This window comes from Balaenoptera borealis (assembly GCF_965194805.1).
Source record: "Balaenoptera borealis genome assembly, chromosome: 12".
In the NCBI taxonomy this organism is placed as follows: domain Eukaryota; kingdom Metazoa; phylum Chordata; class Mammalia; order Artiodactyla; family Balaenopteridae; genus Balaenoptera; species Balaenoptera borealis.
The window spans coordinates 78,053,661-78,072,992 of record NC_138869.1 but is presented as its reverse complement, the minus strand read 5'-3'; the positions used below and the strand labels follow the sequence as shown (position 1 = coordinate 78,072,992).

Here is a 19,332-nt window from a genome sequence, read left to right as displayed (position 1 = left end):
CACACTCTCATTTTTGTCTTTATCCTTAAAAGATATTCATCTGGGCTTTTCTGGTGGCGCAGTGGTTGAGAGTCTGCTTGCCAGTGCAGGGGACATGGGTTCGAGCCCTGGTCTGGGAAGATCCCACATGCCGCGGAGCAACTGGGTCCGTGAGCCACAACTACTGAGCCTGTGCGTCTGGAGCCTGTGCTCCGCAACAAGAGAGGCCGCGATAGTGAGAGGCCTGTGCACCACGATGAAGAGTGGCCCCCGCTCACCGCAACTAGAGAAAGCCCTCACACAGAAACGAAGACCCAACACAGCCAAAAATAAAAAATAAATAAATAATTAAAAAAAAAAAAAGATATTCATCTGAAGTAAACCATTGTTCCATCAAAAAACAAAAACAAAAGGGCCTCCCTGGTGGCACAGTGGTTAATAATCCTCCTGCCAATTCAGGGGACATGGGTTCGAGCCCTGGTCCAGGAAGATCCCACATGCCGCAGAGCAACTAAGCCCGTGCACCACAACTACTAAGCCTGTGCTCTACAGCCCGCAAGCCACAACTACTGAGCCTGCACGCCACAACTACTGAAGCCTGCGCGCCTAGAGCCTGTGCTCCACAACAAGAGAAGCCACCGCAATGAGATGCCTGCACATCACAATGAACAGTAGCCCCCCTCGCTGCGACTAGAGAAAGCCCACACGCAGCAAAAAAGACCCAACACAGTCAAAAATAAATAAAATAATTTTTTTAAAAAAAGTAAACACAACAGGGAAAAAAAAGATATTTATGCTGGATATGGCATTCTGGGTTGATAGGTTTTTTCTTTCAGCACTTTAAAGATGACTTTCCAGTGTCTTCTGGCCTCTATTGTGACTATCTCTTTAACATAATTTTTAAATGTTATAGGCTAACACCCTCTTGTCTCTTTCTCCACCTTAAACAACAAAGCTTCCGAAGGAGGGAGGTGGGAGGAGCCATATATACATACATATATTTATCATTATGTTTTTGTTTAAGGTTTGAGTTTTAAGATTTGAGCCATGATACTAACTAAGGCTGTTAGATGAGATGAGGGCCTGTAAGGACAGTGCTTAGCATTCAAATACGGGCCAAGGTTCAGGACTTCAAACATTTCCCTGCAAACACCCTTACTCATGCCTGCCCCCCTCCCTCCATCACACTCAGATGGCAGCACTGCAGCCCTAATTACACCCGACAATCCATCTGCTCTGTGCTTGCACCTGAGCAGCTAAGCATGGATGGAGAAAATCCCATTGTGCTGATCAGTCTCAGCTTAAATCGAAGACCTCAAATCTTAAATGAGCAGCCAATGCTTCCAGCTAATCCTACCGCACTTCCTTAGTAAATCTTCTCTTTCAAGACAGCAATTTCACCTCTTCACCTCACTGCATATTCATTAAGGAAACAGATGCTTGAAGGTGAGTCCTCCTTGCCTTCCCAGCCACTGGGAAGATCCACTGACCTATTGCATTTGTATCCAGATCTCCTCCTCTTATTGTAATGGAAGGAGTGTCTTTGCTTGTGGCTGCAGACTATCCCTCCACTTTGTACTGAATTTTTCAATCCCTTCAAGTACTTAAAAACTTGGCTACTGAAATGATGCTCTCATTCTCTTGCTTTGTCAGTTTCTTCTCCATACTGGATCATACCCATCTGCATACAAACAAGACTTAATGTTGCAGTTCTTAAAATAATATGCTGGGGACTTCCCTGGTGGTCTAGTGGGTAAGACTCTGTGCTGCCAATGCAGGGGGCCCGGGTTCGTTCCCTCGTCGGGGAACTAGATCTCACATGCATGTTGCAACTAAGAGTTCACAGCTAAGAGCCCACATGCCGCAACTAAGAAGTCCTCATGCCGCAACTAAGAAGCTTGCATGCCGCAACTGAGACCCGGCACAGCCTAAAAAAACAAACATGCTCCCTAGAGCCCATAGCCCCTTCCAGACTCTTTTTTTTTTTTCTGCTTCTGTTTTTCTGCAAAATCCCCCCAAAGTTGTCTCTATTTCCTGTCTCCACCTTCTCACCTCCCCTTCTCACTCCAGTTGGGCTTTCCGTCCAACCATCCCACTGAAACTTCTCCCACTTTGCCCAATCCATTCATTAGGTCTCTGCTCTTATCTTGTTCAGCCCTCAGCAGCACTTGATACAGCTACTCCCTCCTACCTGAACATCATCTTCTCTTCCAGTTTTCCTCCTGACCCTCATGGCTTTCTCAGGCTTCCCTGAAGGGGTCTCCTCTTCCAGCTCCCCAGAATACAGGCCAGGACATGACTCTCCTCTCTTCTCCTCCATCCTGCTCTTCCACTAGGTGCTCTCATCCAGGACCACCAATGTACCAGTGACTCCCAATTCTATAGCTATAACCCTGATCTTGCTTCTGCACTCCTGACTTTTATATCCAACCCTGAGTGACATCTCCACTTGGATGTCTAAACTTAATGTGTCCAAAACAAACTCTTGATTTCCCTTCCACGGACCTGCTTCCCCAGGCTTTCTGAGGTCAGTGAATGGAAACACCACCTACCTAGTTTCAGGTCAGAACTTAGAAATTGGTCTTTTCTCTTTCCCTGCGTCCTATCTATCAGCTACATACATATATATATGCATGTATGTGTGTATGTATGTGTATATATATATAAATGGTAGCTCTATCTCCACATATAGCCTGAATCCAACCACTTCTTGTCTCCACTGCTGCTGTCCTATCACTTCTTTCTTGGAAAACAACATCCTAATATGCATTCCTGCTTCCCCTCTTGTCCCCGTAGTTCATTCTCTCCCAGGGGAAAGATCTTTCAAAAGCGTAAATCAGATCATGTTGCTCCCTTACTTAAAACCCTCTAATGAAAAAAAAAAAAAAAAAACCCTCTAATGGAACATTTTATCTGTAAATATATATTCTCCCTGTCTGTGTCCTCTATAAAAACCTAGAAACAATGATTAAACCAGTAGCAATGAGCATCCCCAGCACCCAGTTTGTAGTTCTGAACTATGGTTTCCCACTAAAAGTAACCAGGATTTTTGGAAATGGCTGATTCCAAGTCTGGGGTAAGAAATGTCTGGGGTTGGCAAACTTTTTTCAAAGGACCAGACAGTATTTTAGATTTTGCAGGCCAAGAAGCAAAATCAAGGATATTATGTAGGTACTTATATAACCATTTAAATGTAACCATTTAAAAATGCATAAGGACAAACCCAAGCATTGCGACCCTCGAAGTTCCACTAATCCTTGAATTTCCGATCCCAGGAGGCTCCGACCCTTCCAGCCCCGCCATTTGCTCTCCCAGCTCTAGCTGGGTTCCCGAGAGCGCCGGGCGCCGCTCCCCTCCCCCGCCACTGGTCCTCACCGCCTTCGCGTCTCTTAGCAACAGGCCGACGCAACCTCCACCCTCCCTAGACTCCGGGTGGGGAGGAGGGCAGCGAGCACGCATGCGCCCAAGGAGCTCCCGGCTCCACCCACCGTCTCCGGGAGAAAGAGGAGATCACTGGAGCACCGAAGCCCAAGGGCCTGGTCCCAAGCCATAGTCTGTGTCCACACTCTTCCCACAATTCCTCTACCACACCCTTGGTCTGGTAGAGGAGAGGCAGCAACAGCACTACCATGGAGCCTGGTAGAAATACAGAATTTCAACCTCACCCAGACCTACTGAATCAATGTCTGCATTTTTAACAAGATCCCGGGAGATTCCTATGCATATTAACGTTTGACAAGCGTTGCTTTCACAATAAAGCATTGCTTTATTTATGGCAAAGCCATAAATAAATACATCGGGGGGCTTCCCTGGCGGCACAGTGGTTAAGAATCTGCCTGCCAATTCAGGGGACATCCCTGAAGCCGATCCCTGGTCTGGGAAGATCCCACATGCCGTGGAGCAACTAAGCCCGTGTGCCACAACTACTGAGCCCGTGTGCCACAACTACCGAAACCCGCGCACCTAGAGCCCGTGCACCACAACAAAGAGTACCCCCCACAACTAGGGAGAAGCCCGCGCACAGCAATGAAGACCCAAAGTAGCCAAAAATAAATTTATTAAAAAATTAATACTAAATACATCAAAATAGGAACACCTCTTGTAGGTTGAACTTTTAACCTAGACCCTAAAAAACAGCCTTTACGATTTACAAGCAGAAGTTCCCACAGCCGAGTTCCTTATGCTTAGCAAGGGTGAAAATCCCCTCGTGTCTCCTCTGACCATCCGTCCAGGATGGAATGCATCACTGACCTCAGGTTCCTGCTCTCAAAGTCAATGGGGAAATCAGGAAGGCCAATTTCCATTCCCAGTGTAAAGGCACTACTTCTTATGAATAAGGTGGAAAGAGAAGGCTCAAAGAATGGGTTCCTTGGACTTGCCAAGATAAGTCAGACAGCAATATAAGGGCAATTCCAGCCCCAGGGAAGGCAGTACCCAAACCCTGCTGAACAGCTCCCAGGAGACAGACCCCATTTCCATTTTAAACCCCCAAACGAAATTTCTATGATTTTTAAGACATATGAGAACTCCTAAGAGAAGTTCTGAGGTCAGTAACTTCCCACTCTGGTGAGTTGTCTCCATATTCATCTATCTTGGGAAACTGCAGAACTTAAATTTAACTTCCTCATCAGATGACAGTGGCAAATCAGAATAAGCACATCCCAATCCTAGAAGAACCACTTTGCTTCACTGGGGAATATCAAAAAGAAGAGACTGACTCACCAGAGGACACCACATTCCAAAAAAAAATCATTTTTAATGGCAAGGACAAAATAACAAGATGGGGGGTGAAAAAACGTTCTTCAAACAGAAAACAACCCAAAATACCCATTATTAAAAATCCATGATACATACTACAACATGGATAAGCCTTGAAAACATTATGCTAAGTGAAAGGAGCCAGTCACATAGGACCATATATTGTATGATTCAATTTATATGAAATGTTCAGAATAGGCAAATCTTTAGAGATAGAAAGTAATTAGTGATTGCCTAGGACTGGGAGGGATGCGGGAATTGGGGGTTAATAGCTAAAGGGTATGGGGTTTCTTTTGGAGGTGATGAAAATGATCTCAATTTTCTAAAAGTTAGATAACAACTCTGTGAATGTACTAAAAGCCATTTGAATTGTGCACTTTAAGTGGGTGAATTGTATGGTATGTGAATCATATTTCATTAAAGCTGTTTGGAAAAAAAAAATCCATGGCTCCACTCTAGATCCACAATAGTCTAAAAACATGGAGTTCCTACTATAATGCAAAGACTTTCTGGGCAAAATCTGAAGGGGAAAAAAAAAAGGTGACGTCAGTACTGGGTAGAGGCCCTTACTAGATTTCTCTAGCAAAACACTCCCATCTCAATTTGGGGAAGAATTCCACAGTCTTGTCTCAAGATCATGAATCTCACAAAAATCCCCATCTGGCTTTAGGTTCCTCTTCCAAAAATACTGGAAAAACCAACAGGCAAAACACACTTTCAAAACAACACCTTTAATCTACGTGGGCAAGGGAAGAAACAGAGGATCACAGAATAGATGCCATGGGTTCTGTCAGAATACAAACTCGAAAATTCATTATCACTATAGAAACTCAAGTCCAAAAAAAGACTACACATTTCCCAAGGAAACTGTCTTCAAAGTCCCTGAAAAACATAACTCACAAAGAATGGTGGCCAAAAGAGTTCAGCTAGATGGCTGAAGCCTTAGAGGTGATCACACTGACCTCAGCTCTGCTGCCCCTATTGGGCTTTAACCTTATCAAATTCTCTTCTCTACCTGCTTAATTTCCCACACCAAGAGCATAGGGTATCAAGAGAAGCCCGTGAAGAATCTGGCTCCACCCACAAACGCTTGTGTTGGCCTCATGGTCACAGCTGTTACCATGGAGAGTAAGACAGAAAGGGAGGTGGAACAGGTATCTCTCTTACCCTAAAGCAAAACACACAAAACCCTAGGGCACTGGGAGGCTGAGAGAGAGAGAGAGAGAGAGAGAGAGAGAGAGACATCTCTTCAGCTATCATCCAACAGCTTCGACCTGCCCTGACGACCTGGAGTCTCTCTAATCCCCAGGCACATTAAAAGACTAAATGTTATTAAGCAATTAATAATGGAACAGATGCTGCTTGGCTTCTGTGTCTCCGCTAAACTCCTGCTCCAAAGGGCCTGCTTCACTCCCTAAGAACAAAATGGCCATTTCCAATGCCAAGGGCAAAAAGAACCCAGAAGTACCCAGCACACTGTCTGGCACATAGTAGGTATCAATAAATATTAGTTGAATGACTCTTGAATGAATGCTGATATCACCTCCCTTGGCCATCTCTGCCTTCTTCCCTCAGCCTGGAAACACACACACACACACACACACACACACACATACATACACCACACAGAGTTGAATCCACACCTTTTCACTGCAACTGTATTTGTAAACTTGCAAAATTAATAAACATAATTGGATAAACAACAAGGTCCTACTGTATAGCACAGGGAACTATATTCAGTATCCTGTGATAAACCATAATGGAAAAGAATATGAAAAAGAATGTATACATATGTATAACTGAGTCACTTTGCTATACAGCAGTAATTAACACAACACTGTAATTCAACTATACTGCAATAAAAAATAAAGAAAAATAAAAGTAACATGTAAATGAAAAAATTAAACATAATTATCACTGCTATAATATAGATTTCTGGAGGGCAGGGACTTTTGTCAATTTTTTTTTTTTTTTTCTCTCTGTGCCTTGTGGCTTGCGGGATCTTAAGTTTCCCCACCAGGGATCCAACCCACCCCAGCAGTGAAAGCTCCAGAATCCTAACCACTGGACCACCAGGGAATTCCCTGTCAGTTTTGTTACTAATGTACCTTAAGCGCCTAAAATAATGCCTGGCACACAGTAGCCTCTCAATGAATATTTGTTGAATGCCAAATGAATTAAGGGCCTACTGTGTTCCAGGCCGCTTGTGTTAGATGGGCTCTGGCAGGCGCCTCCTTCCCAATCACCTCCACCCGGAGGCAGAAGCTGCTTTGACTCCTCCTGTCGCCAGGGGTCGCTGTAGGAAACGCCTGGCCTCCTTCTCAAGTTACCTTCTATCTCCGCACTGCCCTTTGACCCCGTGAAGTCACTGCCCCGAGTTAAGATGGCGGCGTCGGTGGCAGCTGCAGCCGGGCGACTTCGGCGGGCCATTCGAAGGTCGCCGCAATGGCGGGGCCCCAGCCGTCGGGCGCTGTCATCCGAGGCCCCTCCAACCCAGGCCGCGGCCGTGCGGGACGCCTTCCTGAGCTTCTTTCGGGACCGCCATGGCCACCGCCTGGTGCCATCCTCTTCCGTGAGGCCCCGCGGCGACCCCAGCTTGCTTTTCGTCAACGCGGGCATGAACCAGGTAGGGGCTGAGCCACGCTGATCTGGGCGGAGTTTGTGATTTTTTTCCTGAGAGAAAGGCGTTGCGGGATTGGGCAAAAGAAGCGAAGGGCGGAGCTCCTAGCTTTTGGGGGAAAGAGGGCTGTGCGTGGTTAGGCTTAGAGTTTGGGGCACAAATTAGGGCTTGGAGAGGGCTCCACCGGGCAACTTCTGAGTTGAGGTTGAGTTTTAGGTCCAGGAATGGCGGGTGTGGAGTCCCGTGGGGGAAGTCTGGCTTCATTTATTAGTTCTTTAAATAAAGATAAGTCATTCATTAAAATAAATGTTGAGCACATGCTATGTGCTAGACTGTGTTCTCTAAGCTTTTGACTTTAAGCACCACTTACCCTCTCTAGACTTGCTCTGTTTCCAGCCACCAACACATTCCTCCTTTTACCTTGCTTATTTTACTAGCAGAGTCTCTGTTTCATGATTTATTTACCCCTTGTCTGCCCAGACACACCAGAGATGGGTGCCCCCACGCTCCCAATCTGCCCCCCTGGCCTCTCAGGGGCACGGTCAGCCTTCACTCTGAACTACCATCTCTCTCCACACCCTCCACATTTCCCTTCTGCTGAGGGTCTGGGATCTCTCTCTCGCCCTTCATGTGTTTCCAGTTCAAGCCAATCTTCCTGGGCACTGTGGATCCACGAAGCGAGATGGCAGGCTTCCGACGTGTGGCCAACAGCCAGAAATGTGTGAGGGCTGGAGGACGCCACAGCGACCTGGAGGATGTGGGCCGAGACCTTTCCCATCATACATTCTTTGAGATGCTCGGCAATTGGGCCTTTCGGGGGGTATATTTTAAGGTGAGTCTCCAGGAAGCCCTGGAGTTAGGAGAGGGTCAGTGGTCAGCCAAGAAAGGGGTCAAGGTTAGTCCTGTCTCCACTCTTAGAGTCTGCTTAGGGAGGGCTTCAGACCAGACACAGAGGCAAAGTGCTAGATGAACACTTATAATAGGAATGTGTCTCGTTTCCCTGATTGGGTTGTAAACTACTTGAGGGCCAGGACTATGCCTCCTGCCTAATGGCTGGTCAATAATTATTGTATGAATAAATGGTGAGACAGCAATACTAAAGTGCAGGAGTTAAAAATCATCCCAGGCTAGGGTGGATAGAGGATTTCATGGAGAATGTGGGACTTGAAAGAAAGTAGGATTCAGAAGAGGGAGGAAGCTTTCTATGCAGGAAAAACTCTCATGGCTTGTTCTGGAAACAACGTGGGCAGTGGAAATGGTTTTGTCTTAAGCCGAGGCCTGAACTCATGTGGCTTGATTGGAACTTCAGTGGGGCCTTCTTCTCACCCATCTTCCTCTTCCCAATGGGTTTGCACTGCAGGAGGAGGCTTGCAGCATGGCCTGGGAACTGCTAACTCAGGTCTATGGGATCCGTGAGGACAGGCTCTGGGTCTCCTACTTTGGTGGTGACCCCAAGGCTGGGCTGGGCCCGGACCTGGAGAGCAGGGACATCTGGCTCAACTTAGGGTGAGTCCACCCCCACTTATATCCACTCCTGGAGCACAAGAGGACTGGAAAATAGAGGCTACCAGAGAGTCTCAGCATATCCCGGGATACTCTAGGGTCAGCCCTGTTCCTCCTCCTGCTGAGCTTAATGGAAGGGTTCTCCTGGCAGAGGGGATCCCAGATTCTGCCTTTGTCTCCCCACCACCCGTCTGGCTTCCTTCCCAGGGTGCCTGCCAGCCGCATGCTCTCCTTTGGACCACAGGAGAACTTCTGGGAGATGGGGGATACTGGCCCTTGTGGGCCCTGTACTGAGATCCACTATGACCTGGCTGGTGGGGTGGGAGCCCCCCAGCTGGTGGAGCTTTGGAATCTGGTCTTCATGCAGCACAACAGGTAATGGGGTGCGAAAGCAGGAGGGAAATCCCTGACTGGAAGTGAAAAAGTTGGCAGTCAGGACACTTTGATCCATTTCTTATAAAAACAAACACTTAAACGGCGTTTACAATGTGCCAGGCATATTTCTAAACACTTTTCAGATAGTAATTGATTTAATCCTCGTCTTTGCCCATGACAGTTGAAACTAGTCACTGCTGCTCTCCAGACTCTGCTCTCTTATATGATGGAGTTGAACTTGATGATCTCTTAAGATTTTCTACCAGTCTTGACATGTCTCTTTCTAAAGCAAAGAGTTGTGTCCCAGAAAGGGGATGCCTGGGTCCAGGCAAGGGCCCAAGCAGAGGGTGAAGGTGGAGATCACTCTTTATGAGAAAGGACGGCACCCAAGGCCATCGTCGTCTGCTTTTGGGGGTGGGGTGGGGAGATGATACTGCCCTCTGGTTCCTCCCATTGTCAGCCCCCCAGGACCCTCCCCCATCCCTTTATGCCACTTGAGCGTCTGCCTCATACCTGTAATCCTGTGGGGGGCCTCACCTTGCACACCTTTCCTGGCCAGAGAGGCAGATGGAAGCCTGCAGCCCCTGCCCCAGCGGCACGTGGACACGGGAATGGGCCTGGAAAGGCTGCTGGCCGTGTTGCAAGGCAGACGCTCCACCTACGACACCGACCTCTTTTCCCCACTGCTCAATGCCATACACCAGGTGAGCCCGCCTCTTCCCTTCCAGAAGCCCCTCTGACCTGCTCTCACCAGTGCTCACTGCCATTGCTTTCCATCTTTGTTGAGAACTCAGAATATTTTCTTGCCTGTGGGGACAGTGGCTAGCCAAGGATACGGAGGTGTCAGACGTGAGGCTCCGATTCATATTTACTGCCTGATATTGCTCCTGGCTCCTTCCTTCCTTCATTTACTCAAAAAATATGTGTTGAGTGCCTACTTTGTGTTAAATCTTTGTGCTTGGTTCAGGAGATACAGCAGTAAAGAGAAAAGAGATCATGGAGATTACATTCTAGCCTAAGAAATAGGTAATAAATAAATGTATTAAAGAACAAGATAGCAGTTTACAGATTGTGAATAGGCAGTAAACCTGGGTGATAGTAATTGGCAGGGGACAGGGGGTAGAGAAGAATCTTAGATGACATGTTTGGGGAAGGCTCATCAAGGAGATATCTCTGAGCTGAAACCTGAAAGAGGAATCAGCCACAGGAAACTCACTCCAGGCAGAGGCAACAGCGAATACCAAGGCCCTGATGCAGGAGAGGAACAGAGTGGCCAGCCAGCTGAAGTAGAATCATGTGGGTTACAGTTGGGAGTGTGTGTGGGTTCGCTCTTGCTGTATAATAAACCACCTAACATTTTGTGGCTGAAAGCAACAAACATTTATATAGCGTATGAGAATGTGGACAAGCAATGTAGGCTGGGCTCAGCTGGGTCACTCTTGGTCCTGTATGAGCTCACTCATACATCTGTGGTCAGCTGCTAGGCAGCTCTACTTCTGGGAGTTGGCTGGCTGTCAGTTTGGGGCTATGGCAATGACCGGGTTGTATGTCTGTCATCAGCAGGCTAGCTCGGGCCTGTTCACATGACAGCTTGGCAAGGTTCCAAGAAGGAGAGTGGAAGCACATGAGGCCTCTTGAGGCCTGGGCTCAGAACAGTGTCATTTCCACCACATTCTGTTGGCCAAAGCAAGTCACAAGTCTAGCCCAGATCCAAGGGATGGAGAAATAAATTCTATTCCTTGATAGGAAGCACCTGTAAAGTCACATTGCAAAGTGGCATGCACACAGGAAAGGGAAGGATTGTGGCCAATTTTGCAAACAATCTACCACAGAGAGGAAGGCAGGAGTCAGATCTTGTGGGGCCTTGAAGTCCAAAGTGAGTCTTTTATTCTAAATGTGGTGAGATGGGCTCCAAGGCAGTAGGGGCACCATCTGATTGACACTTTTAAAAGGCCACTCCTGTTGCTGTGTGAAGGATAGGCTGGAAGGAGACCAGAGTAGAAGCTGAGAAACCAATCGGGAGCCTATTTCATAGTTCAGGAAAGATAATAGGGTGTGGCTCAGGTTGGTAGCAGTGGAAGTGGAGAAAAGTAGATTGATTTGAGAGATCTCATAGAGGTAGACACAAAAGGCCCCACTGATGGATTGGATGGGGAGAGGAAAGAAGGTCAAGGCTGGCTCCCAAGTTTTTGACTTGAGTAATGTGGTGAATGGCAGGACTGTTTATTGAGAGGGTGAAGCTTGGGGAAGAGACAGGTTTGGAGCTGGATGAATCAAGCACTCTGCTTTGGAGCACAGCTTAATGTATTCACAGCTCACACACTCCTTCCCTGCGCCAATAGAGGCTGTAGAGGCGGGTGTGGGGAATGAAGAGCACCTGGGTGGGATGGGCCTGGTTCAAATCTCGGATCTGCTCTTGAGTTGTGTGCCCTTGTAGAACTTAGCTCCTCTCAGTCTCACTTTCCTCTTTTTCTGTTTGTTTTTATTTTTTTCCACTTTTTTTTGGTCTTGTCTTTTTTTTTTTTTTTTTTTTCTTCTCCACTTTCCACTTTAACACCTCCCAGAACAGGAAGTTTTAGGGATTAGACACCGTATCATTCAAGTACCCACCCGGTTCTGATAATAGAAATTCAGTAAATGATCGCAGCTGTGCTCGTTGTCTGTGCTGAATGTGGGCCCCAGGAGGCAGGGACTGGCTCTCTTTCACCTTTGAAGCTTCTCTGGCCCAGGCCATTCCAGATGCGGTCAGCTTTAGGGGTGAGGGCAGATGCTCCAGGAGTGATGGAGAGTGTCCCTCCTGGGCCAGGGCAGACAGGGTGGGCAGCCATGTCTCCTCTCCTGCTCCCCAGGGTTGCGGGGCACCCCCTTACTCGGGCCGGGTCGGGGCAGCAGACGAGGGGCACACAGACACAGCGTACCGTGTGGTGGCTGACCACATCCGCACGCTCAGCGTCTGCATCGCCGACGGCGTCTCTCCTGGGATGTCTGGTGCACCGTGAGTCTGCAAGGGCTACAGCAGGGGCAGGGGCTGCTGGGGGTTGCAGGGGAGAGAAGGGAGGAGATGGAGAGGTGGGTCGGGTTGAGATGGCAGGAGGAGGGGGAAGCGAGCACACACCCTGGACCTTGCCCTCCCCTCTCCCCTCCCTGCTGACCAGGGGCTGCTGGGGGCTCACCTGGGCTCTGAATCCTTCTAGGCTGGTGCTTCGTCAGATCCTCCGTCGAGCCGTGCGGTTCTCTACAGAGTTGTTGCGGGCACCACCTGGCTTCCTGGGCAGCCTGGTGCCTGTAGTGGTGGAGACGCTGGTAAGGGCAGAGCTTCCTCACTTCCCTGGGCCTCCCTGGGGTCTCGCGGAGCCTGTCGCTGAGCCCATACAGTGCCCCGGCCTGGGTTCCCCATCCTAAATGTCCAGCCCAACGTCCTCTCAGTGGGCTTACAAGAAGCAGGGAGCCTTCAGGAGGCCTTCTGGCCCAGGCTGCTGAGCCTTTGACCTCGGGACCCCCTTCTGCCCGTATCAGTCCCCCTCCCCCCAGAGAAACTGATTCCCCATTTGGATCCCTCCCCCGTCCATCAGCCTCTCTGAGTCTCCAAGGCAGGTGTCCCCAGGGAGGCCCAGGGTGGAGGTGCAGAGTGGGCTGGTTGCTTTTGACACCTCCTCAGCCCTGTCCGCCGCCCCCAGGGAGGTGCTTATCCGGAACTGCAGAGGAACTCAGCCCAGGTACTGGATTTGGATGGGGGAGGGAGGGGCTCCCTCTCAGGAGACCGAGCTCCAGCCCTGCCCTGCCCCCATTCAGATAGCCAGCCTGGTGTCAGAGGGTGAGGCGGCCTTCCTGGCCTCTCTGCAGCGGGGTCGGCGGATCATCGAGCGGACCCTGAGGCGCCTGGGGCCTTCCGATGTGTTCCCTGGTGAGCAGGGCACCTGGCCGAGGTGTGAGGGACCCACTTAGGCGAGCCAGGCCCAGGCTTCGCATCCCCCCTCCTCCCCGACATCCCTCTCCCCGTACTCTCTCTCCAGCACCTCCCTGCTTCTCCTCACTTCCGTGCTGCCCAGCTGGCCCTGCCTGTGGTCTCTGCTTTCCAAGGCTGGCTTCATGCTGAGAATGAGCTTCTCACCTCCTTTGAAATGACATATGCCAAGGGGAGGACCCTGGGCTACCCCCAGCTCTGGCTTTGGGGCCTGAAGGTGACCCCTTTCCCGGGCCTGCCCGGTGTGGGGAGGGGGCACTTGTGCTTGGCACCCAGTGGCTTCTGTGTGGTCAGAAAAGCCCTGGCCCTTACTTCTCCCTCACTTCTTCTCCCTCCCTCCATCCTGCCCCTCCTCCCTCAACACCCCTTACGTCCCTCGTCTTCCTTTCTCATAGCCGAAGTGGCCTGGTCCTTGTCACTGTCTGGGAACCTGGGGCTCCCCCTGGACCTGGTGGAACTGATGCTGGAGGAGAAAGGGGTGCAGCTGGACTCTGCTGGACTGGAGCGGCTGGCTCAGGAGGAGGCCCAGGTACCGGCTGGGGCACTCCCACACAGGGCTCTGTTGGGACGCGTCGGCCCCTTCCCCAGCCCTGAGTTCTTGTGGGAGGAGCTGCAGCTATTGAGGGAAACAGGAGTCTGAGGTAGGGTCTGTCCCCTCACTCAGGCCCCGCCCACAGTCCGTGGAGGGGAACGCTAGTTCAGTGGGCCACACAGAGTAGCAGAAGGGGAGAGGCCAGCACAAGGGCCTAGAGAGGGGCCGTCGGGGGCAGCAGTGGGTGAGGGAGGCCTGGTCCTGAGACCCCTGCACAAGGGGTGGTTCACCAGCCAGCCCAGGGTCTCTAGCAGCCAGCCCAGCCTGAGGGCTTATTCCAGACGGGGTGCAGTGTTCACACAACTGTGTGGCAGGGACAGGGCTCTCTGGAGACTCAAGTCTCATTGCACTCTCCGTGCACCCCTTCCGTGCACACACGCCTGTCCCGCAGCACCGGGCACGGCAGGCCGAGCCAGTTCAGGAGCAGGGACTGCAGCTTGACATCCACGCGCTGGGGGAGCTCCAGCGCCAAGGGGTGCCCCCAACCGATGACAGCCCCAAGTACAACTACTCCCTGCGACCCAGTGGCGGTTATGGTGAGACCCTGGACTGAGGTGGGTGGCCACGGGCTTGCCTGACCATGATTGGGAAGGATGTCAGAGACCAGCTACCAGGCCTTTGCCTTCCCCGGGGTAGCCACCGGGGTTCTCTGGGGGCCCCGGCTGGAAGTGCCCCCCAGCCCCGTGCCTGTTGACTTCAAGGAAGGCACAGACCCACATCCTGCATCCCAAGCCCCTGCCTAGCACTGATAACCATTCTTGGCCCTGGCAGAGTTCAGCACCTGTGAGGCCCAGGTGCTCCAGCTGTATACAGAGGACGGAACAGCCGTGGCCTCCGTGGGGGAAGGCCAGCGCTGTGGCCTTCTCCTGGACAAAACCAACTTCTACGCCGAACAGGGAGGTCAGGCTTCCGACCGAGGCTACCTGGTGCGGGTGGGACTGCAGGTGAGCCCCCCCAGCCCCCCCAACACACACACAGAGGCTCCTGCAGGAGGCAGACCTGAGCCAGAAGGGAACCAAGGGGAGGGAGAGGCTGCAAGCACTCAGTGCCTTGGCCCTGCCCTCCCCCAGGACGTGCTGTTCCCAGTGGCCCGGGCCCAGGTCTGCGGAGGCTTCATCCTGCATGAGGTGGTGGCCCCTGAGTGCCTAAAGGTGGGGGACCAGGTACAGCTGCACGTGGATGAGGTGAGGACCCCACCCCTGCTGTTCATGCCGTCCTGCAGCCCCTTTTCTCTCCCCACCCCCACCTACACCCAGGACCCTGGGTGACAGAAGTGTTTCAGGCCTGGCGTCTGAGCTGCATGGAGAAGCACACAGCCGTCCACCTACTAAACTGGGCGCTGCGGCAGGCCCTGGGTCCCGGCACAGAGCAGCGAGGGTCCCATCTCAATCCTGAGTGGCTGCGCTTCGACGTGGCCACGCAGGTGAGCAGGGCATAGAGGGGCAGCCTTCAAGTGAGGTGACGGGCTTAGAAGGAGTCTGGTAGTGTGGGAGTTTGGCCAGTAAGGGGGCCTGGGCTGCCTCTCGTTCAGTCACGGGGGGGCCTTGGGCGGGGGCTTCCCATCAGGCTCCTCCTGCCCCAGTGAGGGTTAGGCTGGCCAGTGTGTGGAGCCATCCTTTAACCTCCAGCCACCCAGCTTCCTTGTCCCTGCTGTCACCCAGGCCATTCTTGCTCAAGCTGAGCTGCCCTCTCCCTTTACTGCCATCCTGTCTCCTTGTACCTCTGGCTCAAATCCTCTGGGAAGTGCTCACTGACTAAATCTCGTTCCACCCGATTACCCCTTGCTCCTGCGTCTCCCCCATCCTGTATTTCTCTCCCACTGGCTGACCCTTGTTGTAAGCGCCCTGAGTCCAGAGCCTTCATTTTCTGTCTCTTCGTCTACCTTCAGTGCCTAGTGAAAGGCCTGCAGCTTCCGATAGGCCCGACCCCCAGGCAGCTTTCTAAAGAAGAGAATTGTTAGCTCCACAAATGTGCACTGAGCACATGTTATGTACTAACCCCTGTTCTAGAACCTGGGGGTAGTTCAGTGAACACTGACTGCTTCTTCATGCATCACTCCCAGGCATGGGGCTGACTGCCTGTTGGTCTGTCTGTTTCCCCCCAACGCCCCCAGGCCCCATTGACCCCCGAGCAGCTCCGGGCAGTGGAGGGCACTGTGCAGAAGGCCGTGGGGCAGGATGAGGCCGTGTACATGGAGGAGGTGGCCCTGGCACGCACTGCCCACGTCCCCGGCCTGCGCTCTCTGGATGAGGTGTGCTGGGGGAGCCCACGGGGTGGAGGTTGCCTGTCCGCCCCCCCCACCCTCCCCTCCGGCCCCTTAACAGACCTGTGCCCTCTCACTGTCAGGTATACCCAGACCCTGTGCGGGTGGTGTCTGTGGGTGTGCCTGTGGCCCAGGCGCTGAACCCGGCCTCCCAGGCCGCACTGCAGACTTCTGTGGAGCTGTGCTGTGGGACGTGAGTCACTCCTCTCTGCCTGCTCTGGCCTGGGGCCCTGGACCTTCTCCCCTCCCTGGTCTTTGGAGCCACCAGCCCCTGGTTTGGAGCTCAGGCTGCTCTTTTCTCTCCCATCGTCACCCGGGCTTCCTCCTCCCTCCCTCTGCCCACAGGCACCTGCTACGCACAGGGGCTATAGGGGACCTGGTCATCATCGGGGAGCGCCAGCTCACCAAGGGCACCACCCGCCTGCTGGCCGTCACTGGGGAGCAGGCCCAGCAGGTCAGCACGCCAGCAGGGCCTGGGAGGCTTCTGGGTGTGGGTGGGGCCAGAGAACACACAGCTGATGCTCTCAGGCGGGGGATGCCCAGCAGCAGAACCAGTGTTCGTACCTGAGCTCCAGCTGCTGGCAACTGGCCTCTGCTGTGATTATTTGGTACCTTGATGGGTCCTGATTGTTCAGTGTTTCTAACTTGGCCTTGCCCAGCAATGGGTTGAGAGTGCCTGTCTTGGAGAGGGAAAGTAAGCCAAGCAGTCCTGACCATCCGGTTCCCTCCCTGCAGGCCCGAGAGGTGGGCCAGAGCCTGGCCCAGGAGGTAGAAGCAGCCGCAGCGCGGCTGAGTCAGGGCAGCCGGGATGTGGTGGAGGCTCAGCGGCTGTCCAAGGACATGGGACGACTCACTGATGTGAGGGCCACCCCCAGCATGGAGCTGTCCCCTCCCTCTCCTGGCCATGTTCCCTTCCCCGTGCATTCCTGGGCCCTGCCCGTCTCTCCCCAGCAGTCCTGTTAGACTTCAGCTGGCCCAGATGTTTGTCGGTTGTCTGCAGGGTGGGATGTGGTGGGTGTGGTCTCTTCCCTGGCCTTGCTGGTGGTCCCTGCCTCAGAGACCGTGGCTCAGGGAGGGCAGGGATTGTTGTACTGCTTCTGACCGTAGGCCGTGGACACTGCCGTGATGCCTCAGTGGCAGCGGCGGGAGCTTCAGGCCACACTGAAGGCGCTACAGCGGCGTGCCAACACTGCCGTCCGGAAACTGGAAATGGGGCAGGTAAGAGGAGGTCCAGCTGCACCCAGGAGGGCCGATACCAGGCACACCCAGCAAGGGTCAGAGATGCTCTAGCACGCACGCTGAGAAGCCTCAAGGCCTGGCAGGGGCGTGGGGGTGGGTGGCAGCTCCTCCCTCTCCTGCCAGCTGAGTGCCATCATCAGGCCATTTCCCCACTTCTCTCTCTGCCAAACTGGGTCTCTCCCCCCAACTCCCAAGTCTGGCTCAGACTCTCCCTCCAGGAAGCTGACTTGATTGCGCCATTCAGCCCTAATTGCTCCTTGACTGTGGATCCTCCCCCCTCCGCCCCCGCTCACCCATCTGTGCTCCAGCCTTAGTCCTTTCACCTTCAGCGGCCTATTTGTAGGGGCCTGGAGCTATGATGAAAGGGAGGAAGTGAGGGGGGAGAGGAAGGACACAGGGGGGACCCAAAAGAAGGAGGCCATTCTAGGCAGAACCCCTGGCACCTTTGCTGGGGGAAGGGGGCCGTGGGAGGGGATTTCTGGACTGGGGCTCAGTTCAGAAGTGGGGGCTGATTGCCTCCCAGCCCGACCCCCGTGCTGTCCTTCCTGCCTCACAGGCTGCACAGAAAACCCAGGAGCTGCTACGGCAGCACTCGGAGGGGCCCCTGATTGTGGACACAGTTTATGCTGAGTCCCTCTCAGTAAGTGTTGCAGTTGGGGGTGGCCCCAGGGTCTGGGGAGGGGAAAGTCCTGGCAGGGAGGAAGCTGGGAGTCCGGGGAGCTGTGAGGTCGCCATCTCCCCTCCCATGTGCAGGTGCTGGTGAAGGTGGTCCGGCAGCTGTGTAAGCAGGCGCCCAGCACGTCCGTGCTGCTACTCAGCCCCCAGCCTCTGGGGCAGGTGCTGTGTGCCTGTCAGGTGGCCCAGGTAAGGAAAGAAGGAGGGCAGCTCCCACCCCGCCTGTCTCCTGGTCCAGCTCTCTGATTCCACACCTTTTATTCCTCCCACACGAGGGAGCCACAGCTGGGTAGAGGCCATCTCTGCAGATACCCCAGGGTGGGGATAGGACCACCTCCTTCTCCCTAACCCACCCCCTTCTCCCTAACCCACCCCCTCCCCCACCCCACCCACGAAGGCACCGAAAAATTCCCTAATTCCCACCACGCCACCTCCAGGCTGCACATTTCTTGCAAACAGGTAGCAGCCATTCATCAACCTCCACTCACGCATTCCTAGCCCGTCCCTCTCCTGTCTCCTCGCCTGACTACCCCCACCATGTGCCCGGCTCGGGAGAGGGTTCTAATCACCGTGACTCCACTCTCAAAGGTACGTTGAGTGGATGGTGGCAGGGAGGGCTGCTCTGCATCACTGCCCCTTCTGTTTCTGTCCCCAGAGTGCCATGCCGGCCTTCACAGCAGAGGCCTGGGCGCTGGCTGTGTGCAGCCACATGGGGGGCAGGGCCTGGGGCTCTCGAGTGGTGGCCCAGGGCACCGGAAGCACTGCTGACCTGGAAGCTGCCCTCAGTACAGCCCGAGCCTATGCCCTCAACAAGCTCTGATCCAGGCTCACTCAGGGACTCACAGAGACTAAAGAGACAACAGACAGGCCAGTGCCTGGAGCCCTGAAGGAGCCAGCAGAACCTCCCCAGAAGCTAAGCAGAGGACTAGAGCCTGGAGGCCAAGCAGCTGAGCCGAAGAGGACCGCCCTGGGCTCGGCTCTGAGTGGACACAAGAAGGTGTGGGCTGGGGAAGGCAGAAGTGGGCACGGCAGAAGGCCCCCGCTAGTTGAATGTGAAGACATGGCTGTCCTGGCTGTGATTGTTGATTAAAAAGTATTCCACAGAGGATAGGAAGCTCCAGAAGGTTCTTTCGCCTAATAAAGAGCAGCCTTTCCCCTCCCAGCAACCTGGAATGGGTGCCCCATGACTAGTCTGACCCCTCACACTGGGCTGAAAGGCCACCCGGCATCCAGATCAGAACTCTCCTCATCACCACAAGTGCTTAGACAGGCCCTCTATGCCAGCCTGTTCTGGGCACCCACAAAGGCCTCCCTGGCCACCAAGATCCATTAACTGTCACATAAAAGTCATGAGAGCCAAGTAG

At 53.0% G+C, this 19,332-nt stretch overlaps 2 protein-coding genes across 14 annotated transcripts in view; one reads left to right on the top strand and one right to left on the bottom strand.

The window, feature by feature from the left end:
• SPATS1 (spermatogenesis associated serine rich 1) overlaps positions 1-7,060 on the bottom strand; it is a 56,961-nt gene extending 49,901 nt beyond the window's left edge. For both annotated transcript variants that reach the window (XM_082347643.1, XM_082347644.1), the window contains exon 1: positions 3,468-7,060. In XM_082347643.1, the coding sequence (XP_082203769.1) occupies positions 3,468-3,530 (63 nt within the window). In that variant the 5' untranslated portion in view covers positions 3,531-7,060. The remainder of the gene's footprint in view (positions 1-3,467) is intronic.
• A 10-nt stretch (positions 7,061-7,070) lies between these two features.
• Positions 7,071-19,331, top strand: AARS2 (alanyl-tRNA synthetase 2, mitochondrial). 12 transcript variants are annotated; one of them, XM_082347560.1, is made up of 22 exons: positions 7,071-7,363; positions 7,998-8,189; positions 8,718-8,863; positions 9,068-9,235; positions 9,795-9,939; positions 12,085-12,230; positions 12,430-12,538; positions 12,913-12,951; positions 13,028-13,139; positions 13,595-13,728; positions 14,183-14,327; positions 14,563-14,735; positions 14,862-14,975; positions 15,074-15,214; positions 15,905-16,042; positions 16,138-16,247; positions 16,400-16,508; positions 16,790-16,912; positions 17,162-17,272; positions 17,850-17,933; positions 18,047-18,157; positions 18,624-19,331. In XM_082347560.1, the coding sequence occupies exons 1-22, from the start codon at positions 7,121-7,123 to the stop codon at positions 18,786-18,788; spliced, it is 2,958 nt and encodes a 985-aa protein (XP_082203686.1). In that variant the 5' UTR covers positions 7,071-7,120; the 3' UTR covers positions 18,789-19,331. The 12 variants fall into 12 exon arrangements, 7 of the variants coding, with proteins under 7 accessions (XP_082203686.1, XP_082203689.1, XP_082203690.1 ...); XM_082347563.1 differs by lacking the exon at positions 18,624-19,331 and adding an exon at positions 18,428-18,617; XM_082347564.1 differs by lacking the exon at positions 15,074-15,214.
• The last annotated feature ends 1 nt before the right edge of the window (position 19,332 follows it).

Excerpts from the sequence above, each read along its gene's own strand:
- AARS2 (XM_082347560.1), top strand. The coding sequence starts at position 7,121 with ATGGCGGCGTCGGTGGCAGCTGCAGCCGGGCGACTTCGGCGGGCCATT. Across the intron at positions 16,509-16,789 it reads CTGGGGAGCAGGCCCAGCAG|GCCCGAGAGGTGGGCCAGAG; the intron begins GTCAGCACGCCA and ends CCCTCCCTGCAG. Across the intron at positions 18,158-18,623 it reads GTGCCTGTCAGGTGGCCCAG|AGTGCCATGCCGGCCTTCAC; the intron begins GTAAGGAAAGAA and ends TTCTGTCCCCAG.